At 41.2% G+C, this 25,589-nt stretch overlaps 1 protein-coding gene across 2 annotated transcripts in view; it reads left to right on the top strand.

Moving 5' to 3' along the window:
• The window catches only part of rerg (RAS-like, estrogen-regulated, growth inhibitor), a 55,590-nt gene that overhangs the window by 23,061 nt on the left and 6,940 nt on the right, over positions 1 to 25,589 (top strand). For both annotated transcript variants that reach the window (XM_046072077.1, XM_046072078.1), the window contains exon 3: positions 21,039 to 21,095. In XM_046072077.1, coding sequence (XP_045928033.1) covers positions 21,039 to 21,095 — 57 coding nt within the window. The remainder of the gene's footprint in view (positions 1 to 21,038; positions 21,096 to 25,589) is intronic.

A 25,589-nucleotide genomic window follows, 5' to 3' on the forward strand; every position in this document is an offset into this window, starting at 1 on the left:
CTTCTGCGTAGCAATCAGCTGTTGGAAAACATACTTCGGGACCTCTTCCATGTTGAAGGAGGAAGGAGGCCTGAGGAGGTCAATTCGTTACTGTACTGAAAAGAATAATGACTGAGGAAGGTAGAACCTTCAGCTGAAAGGAGAGCGGTTGTAAAACATGGCAGTGAGGCTGACAGTGTTTTGTTCGGGAACCTGGAAACCTGACCTTGGACCTCCAATCTGCAACTTCTTTCCTTGAACTAAGAAGCGTACTGTTAGCCCTGCTGATCTCCTAATGAAGTTCTTCCCCCAAACTTAGTGATTATTATTGAATTTGAAAAGTCACTCAACATAATGACAGCTGATGATTTTTAAGCAAAAATATGGAAGCAAATAACCAGTTGAGGTTGCACTACATTGGATCTTACTTTGCAGGTATAACTCCAGGTCATGGGCTGATATAGCCTCCGTGCGTGGTTGATTTGGTCCCAAAACATTTCCTACGCAAAACTTAGGGGAATACTCAATATGTGACTTTTTCACGATGGTCAAATCAAGATTTCCATTTCCACAGAATGTGCCCCATATCGCAGCAATCCTGACGTATGTCCAATGAAGAAGAGGAGCAAAGTGTAGGTGCACAGTAGTGGAAATATTGGATTTACACATTGGTTTTAGGCATTACCTTTCAAGGGCAAACATTTTATCATTCCTGGCAGACAGTAGACATCTTTGGGATCTGGAAAATATACCTTTGAAGATACAACCTGGAGATAGATAACAGGTTAAACAAGATTAGAAGTCTACAGCCAATGTTAGCACCTCTGAAAGGCTGCATTGAGCTAAATGTTGATGTCAGCATATCAACATCCTCACAGTGACAATGTTCAAATGCTGATGTTCCGCATGTTTACCATGTTCACCATCTTAGTTTACATTTCCTAATTAGCCCTAAACACAAAGTACATCTGAGGCTGATGTAATGTCAAATTATAATGTTGACCTGATGATGGGGCAAAATGAGTCAGGTAAACACCAAAGTCATTACAGTTCATCCTGAGGGGAACATGAATGTTTGCACCAAAGTTCATGGCAATCTATGCAATAGTTTTTAAGACATTTCACTCAAAACCACAGATGTGAACCTCATGGTGGTGCTAGAGGGAAAGTCAGGTGATAATCAAATCCACTGGGGACTATGAATGTGTACACAATTTTAGGCAACCTGTTTAGTAGTTGCTGAGATATTTCAGTCCTGACCAGTGTTTCCTATAAGGTGTGCAGAGGGAACTATATGGCCGAGGTCACAAATTGGGCTATGGCTGATAGAGATTGTTGTAGTTAAAACAGGGACAGGACAGTTCTCTCATGTCACTGCTGAAGGCAGTGAGGAACAGAGGAAATAAACTGACAAGCCTCAAGTCAAATGAGAATGTGGCTATTCCAGTTTTCAACCTACTTGTGGTCTAGTTCTGGTGATGAAATCGTTATTTGCCTGCTGGAAAACGCTCATCAATACCAACAGCCTCCCTGTTCACGAGGACGCTTGATCCACGCAGCTCTGCAGTTGCCTGATCCTCTTCTGGTAGCCGCATGCCTCCCTTTGTTTTTTTTTTAATGTACAAAAACAGACACACAGCAGGATGGTAGTCCTTGTTGTCACATCTGAAGCTACATGCAGCCCCGGTGATCCCTTCAACAATGAACAGCTCTCATCTAAACATAGCCCCTTAGTGGAAGCCCACAGATGCTAATGAATCAGCCCTCTCCTCAACAGGCAAACAACAGGACTCAGATGGTAAAACACACTCCCACTTTATGCACAATATGACAGAGAGGGAAAAAAACAATAACGTTTAACAGATTTTACTTGTTGTTTTTAGCATTCTAGTGTGTTGAAGTGAGCATTCCTTAGTTCATAAATCCTTGTGTACTGTGCCATTTCAGCCAAAGAAGTTATATGCCTTGCATCGAAGCTTTTAGAGAGGGCTGCAGTTCAACCTCCCACCTGCCTACCCAGCTGAAGCGTCCCTGAGTAAGACACTATATCCCTGCTAGTTCTCTGACCCCTGACCTCCTTGTGTAGGAGGTGTTAGATAGGCCTACTGTAATAAGTACAATCTCATTACATTTCATCTAACAGAGCTAGATAATGCTGACAGGACTAGTCGATTAATCAGTTAGCCAACCGGCATAAAGTTAATCAACACCTTTGGTGATGATCAATTGATCAGTAAAAAAAGGAGAGAAATTTCTGTTTTTCTCTGTTTTTGTAAGACAGCCATGCCATCGACGTACTTGTACATGTACTTAGACATAGCTGTGCTTTGAGCTAAGTCAGCATGCTAACATGCTTAAAATGACAATGCAAGCATGCTGATGTTTAGCAAGCATAATGTTTACCATGTTCACCATCTTAATTTAGCAAGCTAACATTTACGAATTAGCGCTAAACATAATGTACAGCTGAAGGTGATGGCAATTAGGGCTGGATGATTAATCGAAAAGTAATTGACACCGCAATTCAGAGCCTTTAACTGACATGGTTTTCCCATGGACAGCAGTACATGTTCTTGTGAGTTAGTGTTCATGTGATGCTCAGGTTCCTTATTTTAGTTAGACTTCAGTGTATGTGTACTTTAGTGGTGCTAAGTCACATCCAGAAGCTGTTTGTTGACTGCTGGGTGGGAAAAAATGTGTTCATAATGAGCGAGAGCAGACCTGCTGGGTGTCTTGGCGTCGTTGGGGGCTTGCTGGGGCCCTTCGTGATGTCTGACCTGGACTCCAGCAGGGCAATCCAGCCCTAATAACGAGCAGAGTGTATTAACTGAGTGTGGCTGTTCTGGCACTTTGCAGTTGTTTGTTTTATTGACTCAGCGGATGGAAACAGGGATTAGGAAATAAGATAAATTTGTCCAATTACTGTACCTTTGACTTGGTCTCCTCTAAACACGCACTCATGTGTACACAAGCACGCACACACACACACACACACACACACACACACACACACACACAATGGGTTGATCCCATAAAATGAAGCACTCACTTGCAAAGTTTTGGGGAGTAAGTTGAGTCAATACTCTGTCCATTGACCATACACAATATCTGAGCTTGAAGCCACTCTTTCCCACTGTTGTCTTCAGCACCTTCCAGCATAGTGGAGCATTCAGCATCTAAACAGCTAAATATTTCCACCATGAGTTGGTGGATACCAAAAACAGAGCTGAAAGGAGAATGAATACTGGAATTGAATTCACCAGGTGGTCAGAGACACTCCAACTGAATGCTAATGTTGGCCAATGTCTGCTGGGTGTGTAAATAGGAAATGGTTTGCTAGTTTGCTTCTAGTCTTCTTCTACCTCATCTCATTCAGAAACTCCACAATGTACCTTTAAGGTCAAACAGTAAGCTGCTTAAATGCAAATGTTGCTCTGCCAACAAGTGGTAAAAAAAAAATCAGGTTTAAGGTAAAAACAAAGCCTAGTTTCTCAGAAGCTGAAGAAAAAAATGTAGTGGTGTTGTTTTTCAGCTATAATTTAATAAAGTACAAACTAATAATTCATTATAATAATAGCTTACAGAGAACGTTAGTCATAACTGACTTTCATCAAATGATAAGAATAAAATCTGGCTGTTTATTGCTGTGACAACACTGACACACATACACATTCACATAGACTGAAAAATGTTCTTTGAGAGTAATGGATGGATCCTCTTTTGGGAAATCAGCTTTATGGGGTGCGAAGCGCCAGCTCGTAAAACATCTCGTCTCGTTGTTCCTCAAACATTCCGCCTCCCCTCCTCCCCTCAGCCTGTCTGACGGCCAAAAAGCAGAACAATAACAAAGGAGCAGGCCAACATGTGTCTGCCTCAGAAAATACTACTACTGTTTACCACCTCAAACGCCAGGAAGGGACCATGAATCAGGCTAATGTACGCGTGGGTCTGGAACGTGATGTGAACAGTCATTCAGAGGGCAGGCAGGCCAGGAGAAGCCACAAAAACAACAACAACGCTAGAGAGACCGACAGCTACTGTGTTGGACTGAGAAGTGACACTAAAATCCATGCTTTTTTATCGCTTAGTCACTATCTCAGGCGTTGACTATTACTGTGGTTCATCTATAGTCCACTTGTCAAACAAATTCTGTCAGCTGATGTCTTCCTGAAATTACATCGGGAACAAAGACTCCTTGCTGGACCAAAACAAAGAGAAAGTCATATTCCTTCACCATGAAAGCAATAAGTGACAGAAACACCAGCTGGATCTGCCTTTTTGTTTATCACATAAAAGGTTCTTGTCATGTCTCCTCTGTGTAATCCTTTACTGCAGGGAAAACACATTACTTTCACTTTACCTCCGTGCTCCTTATTTGCATTTTTCCAGTTAATGAGTTGTGGCAAGGCACTTGGAAAGGAACAAGACATTTATTAATATGGAAATGGCTTTGATTATTAGTCTAAATACTTTCTGGCTAAGGGAACATTTCTATGAGGTAGAGTTTTCCTTTTTCTTTTTTTTTGGTAAATGCTTATAACTTGCAGTTTACACCCAATCTCTTCAGCCTCCCTAAACCCTCCTCCTACCACCAGACCATGTCTACACAAATCCCCGAGGCTCTATAGAGCGGTGTACAGTAAAATAAAGTGAAAGATCAAAGTATAACTGGGAAAGTAAAATATACACGGCACCTTTATTATCTTCACACAACACTGAGTTGCGGTTCACCAAATACCACTAATCACACACAGGACAGGACATTATCTAGGGAGGGACAGACCTTCCACACAGCGTGACTGGGTGATGTTGATTTTTTCCTCTTGTTTTACATCTAATGTAGCTACAACTTTACTTACGGCAGCACTGATAGCATGTCCTCCACCCAACATTTAAATACGGGGGATTTTATCAGACTACAGTGGAGAAGAATCACTGTGTAGTGAAGCAGTAGTTCAGTACATTCAGGACTAATGTTAGGGTAGGTTTTGATTAACTTGTCATTCGAATAGTGTAGGCGTTTAAATATTTTAAATGGTACAAAATTGTATTATATTGTGGACCTCAAATTCCTTTCAATTTAATACAGTCTATGAAGACGACAGTGTACAAGATAACAGCATGCCTCCAGATGATTTTGACAGTATTACTTTGTGAGCTCATGCTGAAAGATGGCACAGCCAACCTTTTACACTCAAATCACTGTTTCAGTGATCACGCTGCTTCCAAAATCAACTTCCTGTGATGCCTGCTGGAGGAAATGAAAGTCCTGGAAAGTAATTAAGGAAAGGAAGAGGTCCATCAGGCTTTCTGTATGTAGCTCCTCGCTCTGCACCGCCTAGCAATTAACAGGATGCACATGCACGGGGACAGTAGCTCATCCTGCTGCTCGGGTTTCCAGGCACATCTTTGGCCTTTGACAGCTTAGAGAGCCCACAGCAGGGAAGTTGGCTGGCTGTTTGACTCCCCTGATTGTATTCTCTGTGCCAGACCCGGCGGGCAGCCATAAGGTATGACTCACAGAATGCATTATACTGTGGCACAAGAGCTCTAATCAGCATGTTGGAGGTAGATTTTAGTCTTTTAGATAAGAAATCTAAAAAGGTTCACGAGTGGCTTTCAGAGCAACTGGAATGACATGAATGTTCTGATAAGGGGTGTATGCTGTATAGAATATTAAGTGACTTTTATGTACTTGAGTTTTGCTTATTTGTTCAATTTGAGTCGAGTTCAGACTCAGAGGCCTTGGCAACAGTAAATCCAGGCCCAGGTGAAGATGAAATTGCCAACATTTCTTTAAAACTATGTAGTTTCAGGGCTATGTTGTGTTGCTGTGGGGAAGCTATGAATTTTTGTTATCTTTGCGACACACAGGGAAAGAAAATATGTTGGGATTAGGACAGATAGGAACCTGCTGAAGCGAGACAAAGTTTTTAATTCTTTGCACAAGAGTTTTTCCCAAGCTGCCTGCAATATGGAAAACTGGCACAGAGAAGCAAAAATGACTTCAGCTTCAGGTGTCAGCGTTTTCGTTCTTGGCATTTGGCGTTTACATGTAGCTTTTGCTGTGTGTGAAAGAAATTATGCTTTTAGTGCTTCTTTCCATAAATAATCCCTCCTTGATTTTTATATTGGGGGACAAAAATTTATGAACATTATGTGTGATGTAAATGTTTTACATTATGGACTATGTGTAATGTCAAAGGGGTTGCTTGTAGTGATGAACCCACAGAGGATTATCATAAAACTTTGTTACCCTTAACTCTAAGGGGTGTTTTAGCATCTTTCGGCTCATTGTTTTGGTTTAACAGCCCACAACTTAAATATATTGGTCTCATTCGATCTCATCAACTTTATTTCCATCCTCAGCGGGCAGCTATTTTCAGTGAAAAAGCCCTAAAACCCAGCTAGCACCAGACAGCAAACATTCAGTGTTAGAGGCTAGCTGGTGAACATAGAGGAGTACTTAACCCCATATTGTCCTGAAGAGTTGTGTCGAAGAGCAAAAGAGAGTAAAACAGGGTGAATATTGGACTGTGTCTAAATAAGCATCTTTTTGCAAACACGTTCAAGCCTCTCCTTTTACAGTCACCAGTGTAAGAAAGAAGAGCATTGACTCATTTATTTTCCTAATTATGCATAGATTATAAAATGTTAGCATCAAGCCTCTTACTATATAGGGGTTGTAACACTTATAGGAACTGTAACGTATTGATTTTTTTAGCTAGAGTTCTCAAACTTTTATACAGTAACCACATTTGTTTACTACAAATGGCACCAATTCTGTCCTCTGAGAGACCTCGTGAGTTGATGTCAAATGCATTGTGTTCCTTTGTTACAACCTACCCCAGTGCCGGGGTAGGTTGCAGTACTGGCACTTCTATAATTTACACTTTGGTGGCTTTTTCTTGCACACCGGCACTTCTCACAAGCTGTCGGTAATCTTTTCTGCCTTCTCCAGAGGTGGAGACTGAGTAGGGAAAAGATTGGGTCAATATGTGAACAACATGCGAATGGGGAGTACTGGTCACGGTTCTGACAAATAAATGCTGGTAACCCTGGAGTGCAGGCTTGGTGGGCTCAGAGACTGTAAAAGGCATTATGTAAAAATAAAATCAAGAAGCCCTAGTATGTATGGATGGTTGTAACACATTTTAGTGTTACAACCCAGTGCCCTGTCAGCCACTGTTTAGCTAGCTGTATTACCATAGTGGTTTGAAATTAGTAAAGGAAAAATGCATCACATGTTGCTTAAGAAACATTTGAATCTACTGTAAGTCATACAATTTTATTTGCAATTGTACAGTACTAAATAAAATATAGTCTTGGTCAAAAGATTTACTGTTTTACTTCAAAATCAGGTTTTTCTCTATACCTTCTGAATGTGTCTGTTTCCAGGCTTGACAACCACCATGCCTGATCAGGGAGGAAGTAGGTCAATCTATGGTTACAACCATATCCGGTCTCCCCTAAACATTAGCATGACATACATAGAAGCCAATGGAGACAAATGGAAGATTAAACTGCCAGTTAAGCGGCTCTCTAGTTAATCTCTCACAGAAAATTGTGAATTTGATTAGCAAAGAACTGATTAAATCCTGACAGATACAGTTGCAAGAGTACTGAATGCTCTGAATGCTTTAATGGAGCTCAGATGCAAGAGATTATCAGCTGTATCACCTCTCTGTTCTTTCACATAGTAAGGCACTCATCTGAATGATTAGAGGTTGGGGCGAGCAGCATCTTGAGCATGTTAATTCACCTCCACCACTTTGGTCCACACTTAGTTACATCTAAGCTACATATATAAATATACACACACACACACACACACACACACACACACACACACACACACACACACACACACACACACACACACATAGTATAGGTCAACTTCATTCCACAGTATAGAAGAACGACTAAAAACCTGCTCCAAACAGAGTGTGTGCGTGAGAGAGATCTAAATACACACAGAACTCTCCTACTTGCTGCCATATAATTGCAGCTGAATGTATTTCCTCATGCAATAAACAGAGAACCATTGCTGTTTGTATAAAGTAACTTAATTATCACTTTATATCTTAGACATATTTTCAATGTAACATAGGCCTATATCGTGTTTTGTGTGTTGTTTTTATTCTTCTTTAGTTTTTATAATGTCTTTTCATTTTTTATTAATTATATATTTTTATATTGTTTATATGTGAATATGTGCTCTGGCATCATTGCAACCTAAACAACTTAAACATTCATAGCAATGGGCCAGAGAGAGAAATGTCTCATCTCATCTCATGGAAACAAGTTTGTGCCACTACATATCAAAGTTTCCTTCTCACTAGAGGAATAGCTGTCCAGGCTGGACCCTGATCCTTCTCACAAGAGTTGTTACAGTAACTACCACATTTGAAATTAAACTCAATCGTGCGTGTCTTTATTCCCCTGCAGCAAAGTCGTTGACATCAGCCCAAGGATTGGTACGTGTTGTCACCGTCCGTGTGTGGCGGTGGCGTCACTCACTGATCCTTCAGAAATGCTTGGGAAAATGTAGCTTGTGCGGAAGCTACCGCGCTACTCAGCCAATAAAAGAGCTTCGTTACTGAAAAGCTATTTGATCCAGAAAACAGCTACCACCAAGCTACTGAGAAATGTAGTTAAACTAGTAACGGCGCTACTTGTAGCGACGCTACTGCCCGGCACTGAAGCTAGCTAGCAATTTTTCTCCAGTTGCTCTCCTTCTTCTTCTATTTGTCTGTGTGTGTTTATGTCTTTCTATTTACTTTTCATGCATTCATGCCACATCAAAGCTTGTTACTGTACATGAATGTTTATAGTTTTGAGAGACACAGAGCAGGTATGACCATGAACAAATGCCTAAATAGCATTTTTTCATTCCACCTACAACAACATACAATCTAACCATAGAATGTTTAAAAGAAGTGAATGTAGCCACCGTGACATCACCCATTGGTTGGTGGACTACCATTTTGAAACCTAAAGTTTGGCATTTTGGCCGTCGCCATCTTGTTTTTTTTTTGGAACCAGAAGTGACCATATTTGGACGAGAGGGTGGAGCTAGGGATACATTGTTACGTCTTCAATCACAAGGTAGCTAGACCCTGAAGTATACCCTGCTTTGTCATCTATTTTCCTCTAAATGGGATCATAATTTACAAAATGAACATCATGCTGTATTAGAGAAGACTTCAAACTAGCGATTGAGACCATGATCACATTAGGAAAGTGTTTACTGAGGTAATAAATCAAGTTAGAAGTAGGGTCATTATAGACTATTATTATTATACAATCTGACTTCTTTTTGCAAACAGTGAAGTTGCCCCCTGCTGGCTATTAAAAAGAATGCAGGTTTAAGGCACTTCTGCATTGGCTTCACTTTTCATATGTGGAGGCTAAGTCCACTTTTTTATACAGTCTATGAATGTAACTAAGGAGCAGCACTTTTTGGGCAGCAGTCTCTCTTATTGCAACATAACAGCTCTGAGCTGTCATTAAAGAGAACCTGAATTCCCTCGGTGTGCCCGCACTCTGCTTGTGTGTCATCTTCCTGCTCCACTTCCTCTTCTCGTGTACGCATTATCTGCTGCCCGGAGCTTCCTTTTGTCCACAGAAAAGAACAGGGTGTCTCTGATATTCACCTTACATGTTTGAGCTTTCTGGAGGTCTCTGAAGGCCACCTGCCTGTTTTGGTATGCATACCTCCCCCACTGAGTGTTCCTCAGCTCTGCACACACACATTTGGCCAAAGACAGGATTTATTTCTGGAATGAAGTTCTTGGTAGCCAATGTTCTGTGGCTCTAGTCAGCATAAATATCAGAAATTTAATCCGTGATTCCTTGACACGCGCAAACATATGAGTAGTAGACCCATAAAGGGAAATGACTATGTCACAGGAAGGTGGGTTTCTCGAATGGTCACGCTTATTTCTACTGTATTTTTAGAGCACACCTCCGACTCTTCTCCGCCTCCACATGTTGTCCATTCTCCATGTGTGTACTCTGCCGTTGTCCTTAGGCCAGCGTGTGAGTCATCGCTGGTTATCTCCCTCCTTGCTTTCAACAACTTTACTCCCTGGTGATTCGCAGCGCTTGTAAAATTTCATGATAGATCCATTAAGTATTTTCTTTTTTGCTTCTGAAGGTGCGTTATCTGCCGAGGTCCAAGTTAATGTTTTATATTCAGGGCCATTTTCAGCGACATTTGATTCATTCACATTCAATACTGCTTCCTCCCACCTCAAACCATTTTTGTTTTTGTGTTCTTTAGATCAGTTATGCAACACTTTCTCCTTTCCTGTTAATCATCTCTAAACTTTACTTTAAGTCTCTACTCTGCATACATTCATTCATGTCTTCTGGGAGGCATTATATTAAGTTTTTCTGATTTGCTCGAACTACCAACTTATATATCAGTGAGTGATTGCACAGCCTACGAAGACATTACAACAAACTGAGCTGCAAAACCAAGATCAGTCAAGACTGTCCTCACATAATAATGGAAAGCAACTGACACTGACAAACTACTTATTTAGGATCAGTCTCAGATACATCATATGCACTGACCTTTCCCCTTTATTTTAAATAGTGTGTAAGATTTTCCCGTCATCTGTTGTCAATTTCAATCTGTTCTTTGTTTTTCAAGTTTGTGCCATCAGGACTGCATTAAAATTGTTCAAATACTACACGGCTTTACATGTGTTCAGTTTACCAGAAGAGACTGGGTATCATAGAAAGTTTTCTAAGCCCATATTAGAGTTCTGTGCATACACAATTGACAAATTGTCCAATGTGATGATGTGAAAATTTCCTTTGAAACTCTGCAGTGTGTACTTAAAAAAACAACAAAAATCCCCATCTGCCTCAAATGTATGTTAAAAATGTCTTAAAAATAGTACTTAGCACTGCGTAGCATCTTAGCCTAGCTATCTTTGCTGTCCAACAGCAAAGGCTAACCTAGCAATTATGAGTGCTTGAAATTTGTTCTATTGACATCCTTGCTCTACCTACAGCAATATATTGCTTTTTCACTTTCTCCTGACAAATGTACATATTGTAAGTCACTTTGGACAAAAGTGTCTACTAAATGCCCTAAATGTAAATGTAGCTGTAATGTGGACAAGGCCATTGTATATAAAAGCTGTAATACCCAGGTTGACAGTCTTCATGGTGAAAATAGGCACCTTGAACACAGTGAAGATCGCTCTCTAAGGTGTGGTTGCCCTCATCTGCCTCACATACGGCTCTTTATGAATAGTGCTGTGGCACTATTGTTAGAGACTAAATTAAAGGGATGAATGCGGTGTTAGAATACTCACACCCTTCCCATTTTAACCCCACATCTGCGCGCTTCTGTCCTTTTGCATCTTCAGACATGTGAAATCAAAGCCTCTCTGGTGTCCCATTTTACAGGGCCGCGGGGCCCCGAGGAAATGACTGCCTCTCTCTCTCCCATTGTGTGTCCATGGAGCTCGTCCAAAGTGGAGCTCGTCTGACCTTTACTGTCATTCAAAGTGAACTTGATACATACAGTCACTTGTTGGGTTCAAACAAAGAGACGCCCATCTGCATAGTACAGAGGCAAAGTGTGTTCAACCAGAGGTGAATTGAAAAGTTGAAGCATTATATATATATATAGGCAGACTAGTTTTTCTCAGAGGGTGGACAGAAACACAAAGAACTAGTTGCATGACAGTTATCAGTATATGTCAAGTTTCAACTATTTGTCTGTCACAGCTCTCATGGTTAGCTGCTCCTCTGGACTGTTTCTCTCAGAGACTTGGAAGTAGTGATTTGCTATTTTTGGAGCTCTGTTAATTGTGTCATACTGGTTCTTAAATTCAAACTCAAAGTGCTGATGGCCAAACCTCCTGACAAAGCTAATTGCTAATCAGTCCTTGCAAGACTGGCTGTCTTATCGCTGTAATCATGTTTCTTCCATCTATCCATGATGTGTTTACATTATGTTGTCCACCCCCTGTGGTCAGAAAGTCATTTCCCAGAGATGGAGCTGCTGTGATTACAGAAATAATTTCATTAGTTGAGTCAAATCACGGTGGACCTCTGTGTTATTTAATCAGAGGGCTCACAGTACCGGACTCTGATTGGCTGACAACAGCAGGTCATCTAATTCACATTAATTAAAATTCTCAAATTTTGAAAACTAATTTGGTTAGACAAAATTATAGCAAGTTCTTTTCTGAGAGGCCCAGACATCAACAAGTACAGATGTGAAGTACTAAAAAGTAAGAAAGTAGATGCAACAGAACCAGAGATATTCTCTTTTTTATTCCACACATTATTTTTCAAAAATGTCAAAATCTGGCACCAACATTAGCCAAAATGACGAGTGACTAATGTCACACTAGTCTCAAGCAGAGATGCTCTCTGCTGTCTCTAACGACTTTAGATGGCCAATAATGTCAAAAAGCTTTTTTATGTTAGCATTAACCTCTTAGCAAACAACTGCCAAGTTACACTTAGTTACAGACAAAGCAGACACGCAGAGTAACATTAGCATTCATTTGTAGTCATGTTAATGGTGACCTGACAGATGTACTTCTCTAGCTAGTTTCTAACTTCTGTCTGCCGTTTGGTGCTGAGCAGGTAGTGTACAGTGTACAGTGAGTCTACTCTGTATGGAAACATGGTTTAACCTGGAGGGAATCATGTGTTTGGTCGCGTGTGTGCATTTATGACTGTATGCTCAAGGACATCTTGTGGTTGCAGTCATTCACAATATTTAAAAAAAAGTTTAGTTTAGACTTTTGTCTTTGCAGCAGTATTTAACGATATGGCAATCAGCTAGGCAAAAAAAAAAGGCTTAGCTAGTCTGTTGCAGGCCACATGTTGGGCTTTGTCCTGGCTCAGCAACTGGCATCCATAGGAAAGTTTGGTCTCATCTTGAACCAAAGCATTTGCAGGTTAATTACATACCCAACATGTTATGATCCACTAATGTTAGGCATAATACGAGATGAATAAATCCCCGTTTTTGTTATCTTCACTGCCATCATGACTGTATGGGAGCCGGGAGGGAAAACTGAGCGAGCTGTAACTATTTGGGAGGGTAGATGTTATGGGGTTATGTGGTGTGGGGACAGAGAGGACCCAAATGCAATGTTCGGAGGGAAGGAGGTTTATTGAGGGAGAAAGCGGTAGAGGGACTGGAGGGGAGGAAGAGGTGGATGTCGGGGAAGCACAGGCACGGGGAACCAAGGAGACAGGGGGCCAGGGAGCCGGGAAACACTGGGGCTGAGGAAGCGAGGAGCGGTGGGAGAACAGGGAGGACACCGTGAGGGAAGTCTGAGGAGAAGAGGGCCGGTGGATGAGAGCAGCCGACTGAACGGAGGACGAGGGAGAGTGTACCTGGGAGGGAAACAGACAGAGAGACAGGGTTAGGGATGACGGCGACAAGGCACAAGGAAAATGTGAAAAAACAAGAAACATGAAAGCCTGAATACGGCGGTGGCACCGGGTATGGAGCAACGACAATCAAGCGAGGATGGTGTGGAATTAAAAAAAAAGGATTTAGGTCAACCAAATACCCTTCACCATTTCTCTCATGCCTGGACACACAACAAGTTCCCCACCCACCCACATGCCCCCAGACACACCTGGCGGAGATACTGAGTGTGTAGAAGGCAATTTCAATTCCTATAACAGGGATGTTATTGTTTACCAATCTGTCAAAACAATGCAAAGATTATCTTTCCGTCTAACCAACATTACCAGTGTAATTACACCGCTCATTATTGCAGTAAATCCCTCGGCCTTAGAGATTTATGGAGAAACCGATTTAATGGCTCAGGAGAGTAAAACACTGCGCCTGATGGTTTAATTGCAGTTTGATTTATTATGAGAACTTGGCTTGAGGTGGCAAAACCAATCTAGCTGCCAAAACGCCATCTCGTGACCCAGGGAAGGTGTTCTCTGCACAACAAATTTAAATTTAAACACTGGAGGCTGTTCACAACTGATATTAAGAGAGATGTATTATTTTCACTGCTGGTGTTCTCCTGGGGAACACTAGGTGATGGGTTATGATTCTTTGTTGTTTCAGAAAGCAATTAGCTTAATACTACAGCTTAAAAGGCAACTCCTTTGGTCTGTTTTGGACAGGTAGGAAAAGTGTGTGGGATTGAAAGGGGTTATTCATTTAAAACATGTAATTTACCTAACTAACCCTAACCCTAACCCCGTTTTACAAAAATAGCCTAATTATTAATTATCCCTTAGCTAATAACTAATTACGCATGGCAGAAAATAGAAAGCTGATCTATTATTCTCAGTTGCACTAATTAAGCCCCACATCTCATTCAGTTAAAAGGGGTATGATAGCCTAGAGTATAGAGTAACTAATGAGTTTACAGGCACGGAGAAGAAAAGTGATGAGTCATGTGCTGATAATTGGCCAGCAGTCATCTGATCTGGAGAACTAGAGAGATGATGAGATTTCTTATTACTGGTTTGGTATTTTTGGAAACAACATTGTTCCTCAAGGATGCATGTTACTCAAATCTTTTATTTTCTGATCATTGTGAACGGCAAGAATTGCATTTTTTCCATTTCCCATCTGGATCACACGGATAATCAAATTCCTGAGGCGTAGCTAAGCAGCATGGAAAGCAATGACTAACAACAAAGGAGGGCAGAGTAGATAGCTGATGGTTCAATTTGCCTTCCACTTAACTTAGTGTTGCTAGGGCTGTCAAGCCTTCCATTCTCACATGGCTCAAATGCAGATGCAGAACACTGGGCCCTTGATTTCAGACAAAAGCAGTTCTGTAGCAGGCGAGCATCAAAAATCGCTGCCAAATTTCATCAGCTGCACCTAGTTAATTAAGCTAACGTTAGCTCCATGAGTTGGTTAAAAACACTGTCCCTGGCTGACTTTTTAATGTTTCCAGCTGACTCGGATCTTATAAAAGGGTCTTAAATATGCATGTGATGGCTGCATTTATAAGGCACTGAAAGATTGAGGCTAGAGCTGCATGTCCCAGACAATCAGTCTCATCCTCACAGGCTGATGATTCATGCAGAAGACATGGAAATAAACAGTTTTTAGTTTACTGTTGCCTCGTGTGTTATTGTTACTCTGCTCACTTTAGACTTCCCACATCCCTTCTTAGGGGCTATTGGTTAAATGCTAAAATAAATATGAATGCAGCTTGATTGATGAGCTGTAATCTGATTTGGAAATAGGACGTCGGAGACTTGATCTCATTTGTATTTTGGTAGTAAACGAAGAGATTGAATACTTCCCCTGGGGACTCCCAGACGTTCCTTCTCCACACACATAAATACATTTCCTTCCTTACAATGAGAAATATGGTTTAGATCTATCCAGAGAGACTTGGTGTTGGTGGTTTGGGATGCAGACGTGCCCCTTAGAGAGAGACTGGTGGTGAAAGGATCTCTGGGAAAGCTTTGAGACCGGGAGCAGTGGTCTGACCTCCTGTTCAGGAAATTGTTTGGGTGCTTTTTTAGCCAATTTGTTTGCCTGTTTCTAGCACCAGGGCTGTCACTACAATTATGTATGCATATTTACACAGACTTGTATATCATGCAGACACAAATGCTGCTACACTCTACTAACAACTTTCTCCTGTGTCCTTCACTTGGTTCACATCATGCTGATTCTCTCTGGCGCTCTACAGATGATCGGGGATTAATGCTTGACATTTGACACAACTGGCTCTGTAATGCTGCAGGACTTAACTGTTGTCCTAATTTTCTCAGTTTCCTGTCAACTTGAAGGAAATCTCAAATCAATAGTCGCTGCACAAAGTGGTGTAATCTATAAGCCTGTTCCAACATCTCTGGTAATAAGTGGCGAGGATATGGATTAGAAATGAGGGCCTGCTAAAAATATAGTATCATAGTCATTTAAGGAGCTATTTATGAGTCTTATAATCTCAAAATAATTGACATGATTAAAACAAAAATATAAGTCACTTGTGTTTTGAAGTGTAAATGTTACGCTGTGTGGCATATATTGCATGGATTTATTGGTGGAAGTTTCCTGTTAACATCATATTTCACTGTCTTAGTCCTTTACAAGCATTTGGGGCCACATTGTGCATACATTGTAGCTTCCTGTCTGCCAACACAGCAGCAAGACAGCGATTCTTCTGACAGAAATGCAGTAAAACCCCAGAAACTGCTTGTGTGGTTAATGATTCACCTCTCTTCTATTCACATAAAACATGAGCTAAAACTCTGTGTTTCCTGCCAGCACAGGAGCACATTCTGACGACATCATCAGTCTAAATGAAATGCAAGATTAAATTCTATATATGCACTGAATAGGATTTTTCCTGGCTTATTGCCAGAGATCTTGTCACTGATGAATATTATTAATATTTCTGAGCTCTCATGAGCTTCATAGAGATGAACTTATTCATGAAGTCAATGAGAACATTCATTCCAGTATGTATTTATACAATATAAATATGGATCAAGCTAAATGTATATACAAATATAAAGCATATGCATAAAGCATATAAAGCTGGTACTCTTTTGCTTCTGTGGTCAGATTTTTCTGTCAGACCCAGTCTTATCATTTCCCCTTCTAGTCTACACAGCTGGCCTGTATGACATGAACTGACATGACATGAACACAATAGGTACAAAACTTGACTACAGCTGTGCAGCACTGAGAGAGGTCTGCCAGCCAGTAAAGGGGTGTTTATGTAGCTGAAGGAACCAAAGAACCGTGGGTGTCCGTCTGATGGCCGTGGGGAATCAATAGAGACCGTTCAATGAGTAACACAGTGCCGGCTCAGAACAGGGCCATGGGCGCTGCTAATTGCTCTTACTTTGTTTATAATTAGTCCAACATTCTGCTGCTAATGTGATTAGGTCACTTTGGACAAAAGCAGCTTTTGGCAAACACCTACCATGGATGATGTGTTTGATGTAAATCTGAAAGTTCAGCACTCCTTTGTCCATCCACTCTGTGAAGTCTGGGCTGGAGAATTTAATAAAATCTTTTTTTCTACTCAGATTTCAGCTGCAGTATTTGTTGGGAAATATCAAGTTATGAAAAACCAGCTTGCAGCTTGATGATGTGGGAAACGCAACAGCCCATCTTTAGAAAGTGGCGGGGTATTGATTTTGTCAGCATGACAGATACCAGATATTATATGGAAACAGCTCCAATTAACATGGCAGGGGATTTTTACAGCCATAAGTAGCACACTGTATGTGTTGGACTGAGGCGACACAGCCATGTTGGAAGAGTAATATTAGGGAATAAACACGACACAGCGGCTCCTCCTCCACTCCGTACAAAATTTCAGATTGTCATTTTTATTCATTAAGCCTCACCACTCGGACAAACAATGCCGACCACCATTTGTAGGTGCATATGTTTTTCCATTATGATCTGACATGCTTCAATTTTGGTACCTCTGCACTCTTTATAACTGCAGCACACTGAGCTGAAATTTGTCAGTCAGCTGTATTTTTTGAATGACCAAATCTTTTTGCCACTTCTTTACACAGACTTTCAAAAATAATGATTGTGCTACAGTAAATAAGGGGAGTTGCAAAGTTTGAAAAATGTGGCACCATTTAAATAAATGCAATTCTTTAGTGAAATTGAAAAAAAGAACAACAACAAAACTGGTGCTATGAGGTTTCCACAGCAGTCATATATATGACCATGACAGTTGCAAAGAGACTTCATTTTGTTACCAGCACTGTTATCAGCTTTCCTCTCACTGCACACAGTAAGTGAATTGCCCGCCTTTGTGATCCGCTCCGCTTGGTGATAAAGTGCACATTATTCCCGCTGCAAACCTTTAGTGAATCTGGGCCACAATGTCCATATTGACGCACATTAACAAAGGCGCCTCTCTTCCATGTGTACATTTCTTCCAGTGGCAGTGAAAAGCAGGAGATACAGTTACCTCTAATGAGGAACAAACTTCACACCCCATTGGTTGTTCTGTCTACCTGGAATCCAGGCCACTGTAGCAGAAACTCCACGAAATAACCTCAGTGGGAAATTCAGCGCTGAACAAGAGAAGTAAATGTGCCTGGAGAAGAAACGTGCGTGTCAGTCTGCCTTCTCAACAGCGTGACAGATGATCTGCTGCTGAATTCAGGGAATAATTGATAGTTGCATGACATGTTCCTTTGCCTGAAAGCACAACTAGTGTGTTAGGGAAGGGAAATGTGTTTTACAGAGGAACAAACTCAACAAAAAAAGATGAAAAAAGCTATGTGTAAGATTAAAAGACCTGCCTGACTCTCTGTACGTGCTGTTGTATTGAGTCTAAGGGCACATGCTGATGAACAGGCAAACTGATGTAACGTTGTGAAGTAAAAGAAATGTTTTGGCTGATAAAAAGAGACTAGGGTGAAGCTTTCCACAGTTACTCCACATGTGCGAATGACAAATTGAAACATTCTAGCACGAGACTCTCTGTGATCATCAAACACTGCCCTGAGCTCAAAGGCTAGACTTGAGTTCTTTAGGAGCGTAATGAAACGTGGCAGCGACACTCTGGCCAACATAATAGGTTTTCATCCTTTTCCTTGTCATAGATAATTAAGAGTGGAAAAAAGGCCTGGCCAAGATGGATCTTTTTTTCCTCCCAGTTCAAAGACTAACCTGTTTCCCCATTGTCTCGTTTCTACAAGCAGCAGCTCAGACAGTTGACAGGAGGACACAGATAAACGCCTGGACACAAGTGGACCACTCAGGACCATTTAGAGTCACTCAGGCACATGACAGCTCCTGCAGAGAAGCAGATTGAAAGTGTGAACACTTTCTTGTTGGCGTATGTTAGCAAACAATTACCAAAAAGCACATAAATGGGTTCCTGTACAGGTCCCCAAAAGTCTGGAAATTATGTTTGAAAAGTGTGACCAAATGTGACTTTTGAAAGAGAAAATAATAAATAATTCCTCTTACAAAAGTTGAATTCACGAGCAATGAAACGCACCAATGCCCATCTCAATACACAGGGTGTTGCTGCCACTGTTTACTTGGTCTGGTATGACCAGTAGATCAACATGCCAGTATGCTTCTACTGCATAAAGTGCTTGTCGGAACATATCTGACATCTGAACAATATGAATGCCTTCCAGAAGAGTAATGTGCGTCTGTTATTTCCATATGTAAACAATGTCGCATGAACAACATGAGCATACAGTAGCTAATGTTAGCAAACTTTAGATAGACCTGTGTTCTTCTTAAAGCATCACAAACAGAGTTAGACAGTTTGGGAAAGTAGCTCATTTGCTGTGGAGCTAAAGCCAGAAGACAGTTAGCCTAGCTTACTGGTCCGGTGTTCTGACGCTATATATGCTGCCTTGTCGAAATATGCTCAAAAAGCGCAAATCGATAGTCTATCAAGTCGTTCTGGCTATTGAAAAATGCTACCTTATGTGTTCCATTTTCCAATCCCATAAAGTTATAACTCTCACAGTATTATGACATATTCTGTTTTTTGATGATATTTTGACATCATTTCAGAGGTAGCGTATTCTGATATCTATCAAATAATGCTCCCACTATGTGTAGCCTACCATGTGTAGGGTAAGGAGATGGGGAGATATCGGGGGTAGCGTATTCTGATAGACTAATAATGATTTTATTTTTTGATATTGCTGACGAACAGCCACTGTCGCCATGGCATGCCCAACAGCAAGGTTGCACAGATTTATGGACGCGGAAACAGACCACGCTTGTGGATCATACACATGCGCAGAACCGCTAAGTAGCACATCTCGACAGGTAGTATAAATCGATAGAACACCGGCTCTTACGTAAAAAAAATTAATAAATCGCCACTCAATTGCTAGCTGTTTTCCCCTGCTTCCACTCTTTATGATAAGCTAAGTCCCCCCCGGCTTTATCTCCATATTTCATGCACATACATGAGAGTGGTATCAATATTTTCATCTCACTCTTGCGAGAATGCAAAGTGTATTTCCCAACTTTTAGAACATTACATAAACTTTCATATATTTACTTTCTCCGGGAAAGACATTAATAGATAGCCACATTGACATGTTTGCTTATGCCCATGAAACCTCATATTAGGTAGCCTTTAATATTAGGTTGTATGCTGATCCTGCTGGGAGTACATTTGCACTCTCCTAGAGGACAAGAGTCTCAGTTGCATCATGCCTACCTATTAATCCTACTAAATGGAGAAACACTGCAGTGTTCAGATAACTGGCTGCAGAACAGAGGCACACACCTCCTGCAGTGACCTAGGAGGCGAAGGAGAGCATGATGCTCTGTGTTTTAATTGGATATCATTAAATTGCTCAGTAGTAAAGTACCAGGGGATGATAACATTATAATAAGCATGAGAAGGGGCACAAGGGTTTGTGTGGCCCTGTTGATCAAATAGAAGTGTGAAATTTGGCTTATAGATGAGACAGGCCAAGTGCTGCTGGGAAAGACAGCCAAGTACGAGCTGTAGAGAGGTCTGTCCCATTTTGAATGGAATACATTTTTCAGTTTCCAGGCTTTTCTCACACAGTCCACATTTCAGATTTCCGTGTGCCTGATTACTTGTTGATGGTAAACCATTAAGAGAGTGAGTCACAGGGCTGCTGGGGATGTTTTTTTCAAATTTGTGATAAAGGCTGATGCTGTAACGAGCAGGCTAACTATTCGTTATAAGAGAAGCAGCTAATGATAACCTTCGAGAGCCGATGTTTCATCCTGAAGGCTGTTTGAACTCCTTTTTTTAATTAGCATTTAGATGAAAAGTGTATTAAAGTGGTTTGGATATTGTGGCCTCTTGGTGGTCAACCCCAGCTGACATGGCTATTGAAGTAGACATGTTGTCGGTGGATGTGCATATTAGGACTGTAGCCTGAAGTAATTAGTAGTATTATTAACTGATGGTCATGCATTTTGAGTTTATTTTTTATGTAGTGAAATCCACACTGAAAGACACAATATGCAGTATAACAAAATATCATAATTCTGTAAAACATGAAAACTAACCTGCTAAGTTTTTCTTGTGCTGTTCTCCTATTCTAAACAAGTTATTATCTGTTGTTCTCTGCAGCCTTGGTGGTGAGATTTCTGACCAGACGCTTCATCTGGGAGTACGACCCGACACTCGGTAAGACAACAAGATATCTGTTTCTATCACTACTACTACTGCTGGTGTTTTTGCAGTTTGATAGAGCCAAACAGCCAGTTTTCCCATGCTTCTTTATGCTAAGTTATGTTAACTATCTGCTGGCTGTAGCTTAATATTTAGTTTACAGATACGAGAGTAGTATCAATCTTCTCATCTAACGCTTGCCAAGAAAATAAATTATTCCTTTACGGATTTATATACCAAAAGGTGTAAAAGGACTAAAATATACATATACACATATGATTTAAATTAGTTTTGGTTATTTCAAAAACACAACATGATGCAACCAGGTTTAATGCAGAAGACTCATCACTGCATAATATAGAAATGACACATGACATTCTATACACCGATGAGCCAATTCTCTACACTGTAATTACATGGCACAAACACATCATATCTCCGCAGTAAGGTGCTTTTCATTTCATGTACACAACAGGTCAGAACCTCTGGATTGCCTGCATGGTGCTCTCTTCGATACGTCTGCTTTTAGTGATATGAGGTGCAGAGGCTCAGCAGAGCATAATCACCGGAATAAACAGACCACACTTGGGCGCACATTCTCTCTTTTTTTTTAATAAATCACCTCTTCATGTAACATGACGACCGCAATCTCATAGGTGTTATGCCCTCTGCTTCACATCACAACATACTGCTGGGAGATTGTTGAGATAATTTTAGCTGCTAGGGCAACGATACAGGACCACTTATTTTCGAGGTATTAAATGACAGAACACAGACACCTGTTACTAACATGTTATTAGTAATAGACATTCATTTCCTTTCTGCACAAAATAGCACACCAATAATAACCTAGATAGCTTTTTTGTAATGTAGTGTATTGTTTACTGTGTAGTAAACATGGTTTGTACATGGTTTAGCGCACGCACACACACATACACACACATAAAAAGCTGAATAGAGCGATAACTGCCTCCCTGGTTACCACCAGCAAGAGTTGGCGTCACAACCAAGAAAGCACAGCTTGAGATGCATAATGGGAATAACAGTACTGTTGGAGGGTGTCTGTGACAAATCAGACTGCCCGGCTGAAATTACACATGAAGTGGTCGACACGTTATTAAAACTCTATTATAAGCACATCACACAAGTGGGGGTGGGGGGTGGGGGTGCGTGCAGAGTGCTGGTCTTAAAAACACAGGATTGTGGGCTGCACTAGCTCAATATACCTTCCAGTGTCTACAGCTCACCATTAATCTCCATTTATTATCTACCTATTAATTTGGATCAGGCTCGTAACAAGCTCAGATGTTCTTTTCTACAATGAGGAATTGCTAGTGTTCCCAGGCCTGCTGGGATATGTAGTCCTTTCAGTGCAGGGCTAGGCAAACACTTGCCTTGGAAGGTTTGGTTTTTGTAGAATTTCATTCCAACCCAAAAGCCATGCCAGATTTAGCTGATCATTTCATGTTTATCTATTCTCTGCACATGATTGCTCCAGCATGCTCCAGCTCTGCCCTATTAGAAGTACACTTCTAACGGCATCAGCTGGTAAACGTGCAGTTCCTCCTGGACTGCTGAGCCCCTTATCAGAAAGATGTGAAGAACATGGACACTACTCTGCTTTCTGGAAAACATTAAGAGAGAAAACATTCATAGTTTTAAATGTAATACACAAGTCTGAAAAATGGGGAACAGGGAGCAAGGGCAAATAGTAAGACATGTCTCTGCTGTGAGAACTTCAGGACAAACTGTTGCTATGTCCTTGAACAAGACCATTATAAATACTCTGGATGAGAGCATCACATTAAACCTCAACGCAAAAAGGCTGAAATGACAAAGAAACTAGAATGCACATTTTGAATCCAACAATAAAACCAAGTCAGGTTTTTAATATTGTTAGACATCTATTAATTGACAGATAGAATAGAAGCCACCTGGCAGGGTTTGTATTGATAGTGGGAGGCAGGCTGGATCAGCTTTGTGTAAGCACTGTCCAAAAAGTATCTGACAGTACAAATTCCACAAAATGTTGCAATGTATCAGTTGCAACTTTCTTGTCTTCTCAGGTATGTGTCGGTAGCAGAATTATACTTTCATTAAAAACATATACTAAGCCTTTAAGTTATGTGGAGTGCTTCATTGACAGGTGTCTCAGAAACCACATTTACCTTTTGAGGCTCCAGTGACCGCCAAGGGGAGAGTTAGTCCAAATCTGAACAAATCCATCCCTTAAACATTCTTTCAGACTGCCGCTACGTAAAGACGGAACACAATGTAGCAAAGTATGTGATTCAACTAGTTTGTTAGTTTTGTCATTTCTATCTATTAGGCGTGTACCATCAAACTGTGGCATCCTTTGTTCCTGCATCCTAATAAATAAAGCATATAGACATGAAAATGTGGTTAAGTAATGGTTACACTTGTTCTAAATCATCTGCTGGCTTTGGCACGTGTTTTAGGCTGGTACTTGCAGATGTTGCAAGTGTGCACACACTCCCCAGATATTATAAGATGACCAGCTGGATCTCATGTGCTGTAGCACCATGGGAAACAGTAGCTGTTGAGAATGCAGATGGACACTATATTACAAAAGTCAATTCTGTCCCTGCACACCATCCACTTACAGAATCTAATATCCTTTTGCACACAGAAATGAACTCTGAGCTACTTCGACTTTGTGGTGTCACAAGAGCAACTTTTTGGATCACACACAGAGCGGGTTTCTGGCGTGAACATTTTGGAAATAAAGTAGGCTACTGTACAGCATGTGTAAGAGCAAAACATTTTTATCTGGTTATTGGAGCAGTTTAGGGCATTGATGAGCTTTATCAACAATCTGGATTCTGTTCCCAGTTTTGACACTTGATGTGTGGCGTGTCACTTTTTCTTTCTACCTTCTGTCAAAACAGCCGTCAGGCAGTTTGAATTATGAGGGATGAATTGCTTGCTGCCAGGAAAATTACTGCTTTTGTTTCTCTCCAAGACCTTTAGATGGGAAGCTGGGGCTGGTTAAATCATCCCAGCCCTGCCCCCTCTTCAGTGCATTTAGCAACAAATACACGGGGCGGTGGACGTGGACAGACTGGGTGCTGTTTGCAGCTGACAGAGTGATGACTCCTGAAATAGGCTGTCCCATGGGTCTCTGTGTGAGACTCCGGTTCTCCTCCTCACAGATGCTCCTCACGCCTCCAGCCAAACAGCTATAAATCGCCACTCAACTTCCGCCTCTGGCTCTCTGTGACATTTCATTTACGTCACAGGATACAGTTTATCCCCCGGAGAGGTGAGCGCACCTGGGACACGGCGGGGTGGACGTGCAGAGACTAGAGCAACATCCGAATCTGTTATTTTAAACTCTTTACAGAGAACATCTGAGTATCATTTCTAGTGTCGTGTCATTGTTTGTGGAAGTAGAGACTGTTTGGGGGCCAGATTCATTCATGTGCCGGAGTCAGACAGTACAGTTACCCCGGACTCACACAGGCGGCGTGTGCGCCGCGTTACGGCTGCGCCATTTTGACCCGTCCTCAGCCCAGCCTTAACTCACACTGGAAGCTTTCAGCAGGGAGCGTTTAGTCTGCCCCACCTTGTTGACTTGGTGTTTATTTGTCATTTTGTGTGCTTCTTATATCGATCACAACGCTCTGTGAACCCTGCAGGGCTGAATTTCCCACATTGAGCATTTCAGAATAAGAACGTTTTGCCTGCCTGATTTTGCTGAATTGTTTTAGATTTAGTTAATTTGGCAAGTTGTCCTTGATCTTTGTGCTTCTACCATAGAAGGCTACATAGTTAAATTATTTCTTTGTTGGTCTGTTTTAACTGTGTTTATTGTTGATATGTAATCGGGAAACTGTACAAGCTTATTTTGTTTGTTTTTTTAAATCGACTGGATTCTCTTTGCCCTTTCTGTGCCTGACTTCCTGCCCGACTCATCTGCTCGCTGCTGCATGACGCGTCTTCCGTCAAAAATAGACCGGCTGCCGCTTCTGGGACGCGCTGCGGCGCTTCAGGTGTGAGCACAAGCATTGACTACAATGGCAGCGATTTGTTCCGGCAGCCGTGGCGCAGACATAAACGGCAAAGACAATCCGGTCGATTTTCAAAATAAAATACCTTGTGCCGACTTCCGATCGTATTGCAACAATAAATACAGTTAAAACAGACCAAAAAAGAAACAATTTCACTATGTAGCCTTCTTAACCACAGTAGAAGCACAAAAATCAAGGACAACTTACTAAATCAACTAAATTTAAACAATTCAATGACAATGACAGATAAAGTCAACAATGTGGGGCAGGCTAAACGCTCCGCTGCTGAAACGCTTCTAGTGTGACTTGTGGTAGGGCTGAGGACGGGTCAAAACGTGGCGCAGCCTTAACGTCCAGTAGCTGGAGTCAGTGGATTCCGGTGTAAGGCTGTTATGGTTGACAGGTAGACAACTTTCATTGCCTGTAAATGTTTTGCATTTTGATTTAAATACTTTTTACTTTTTCTTGGTAATTTCTT

This window comes from Micropterus dolomieu, linkage group LG16, assembly GCF_021292245.1.
Source record: "Micropterus dolomieu isolate WLL.071019.BEF.003 ecotype Adirondacks linkage group LG16, ASM2129224v1, whole genome shotgun sequence".
NCBI lineage: Eukaryota > Metazoa > Chordata > Actinopteri > Centrarchiformes > Centrarchidae > Micropterus > Micropterus dolomieu.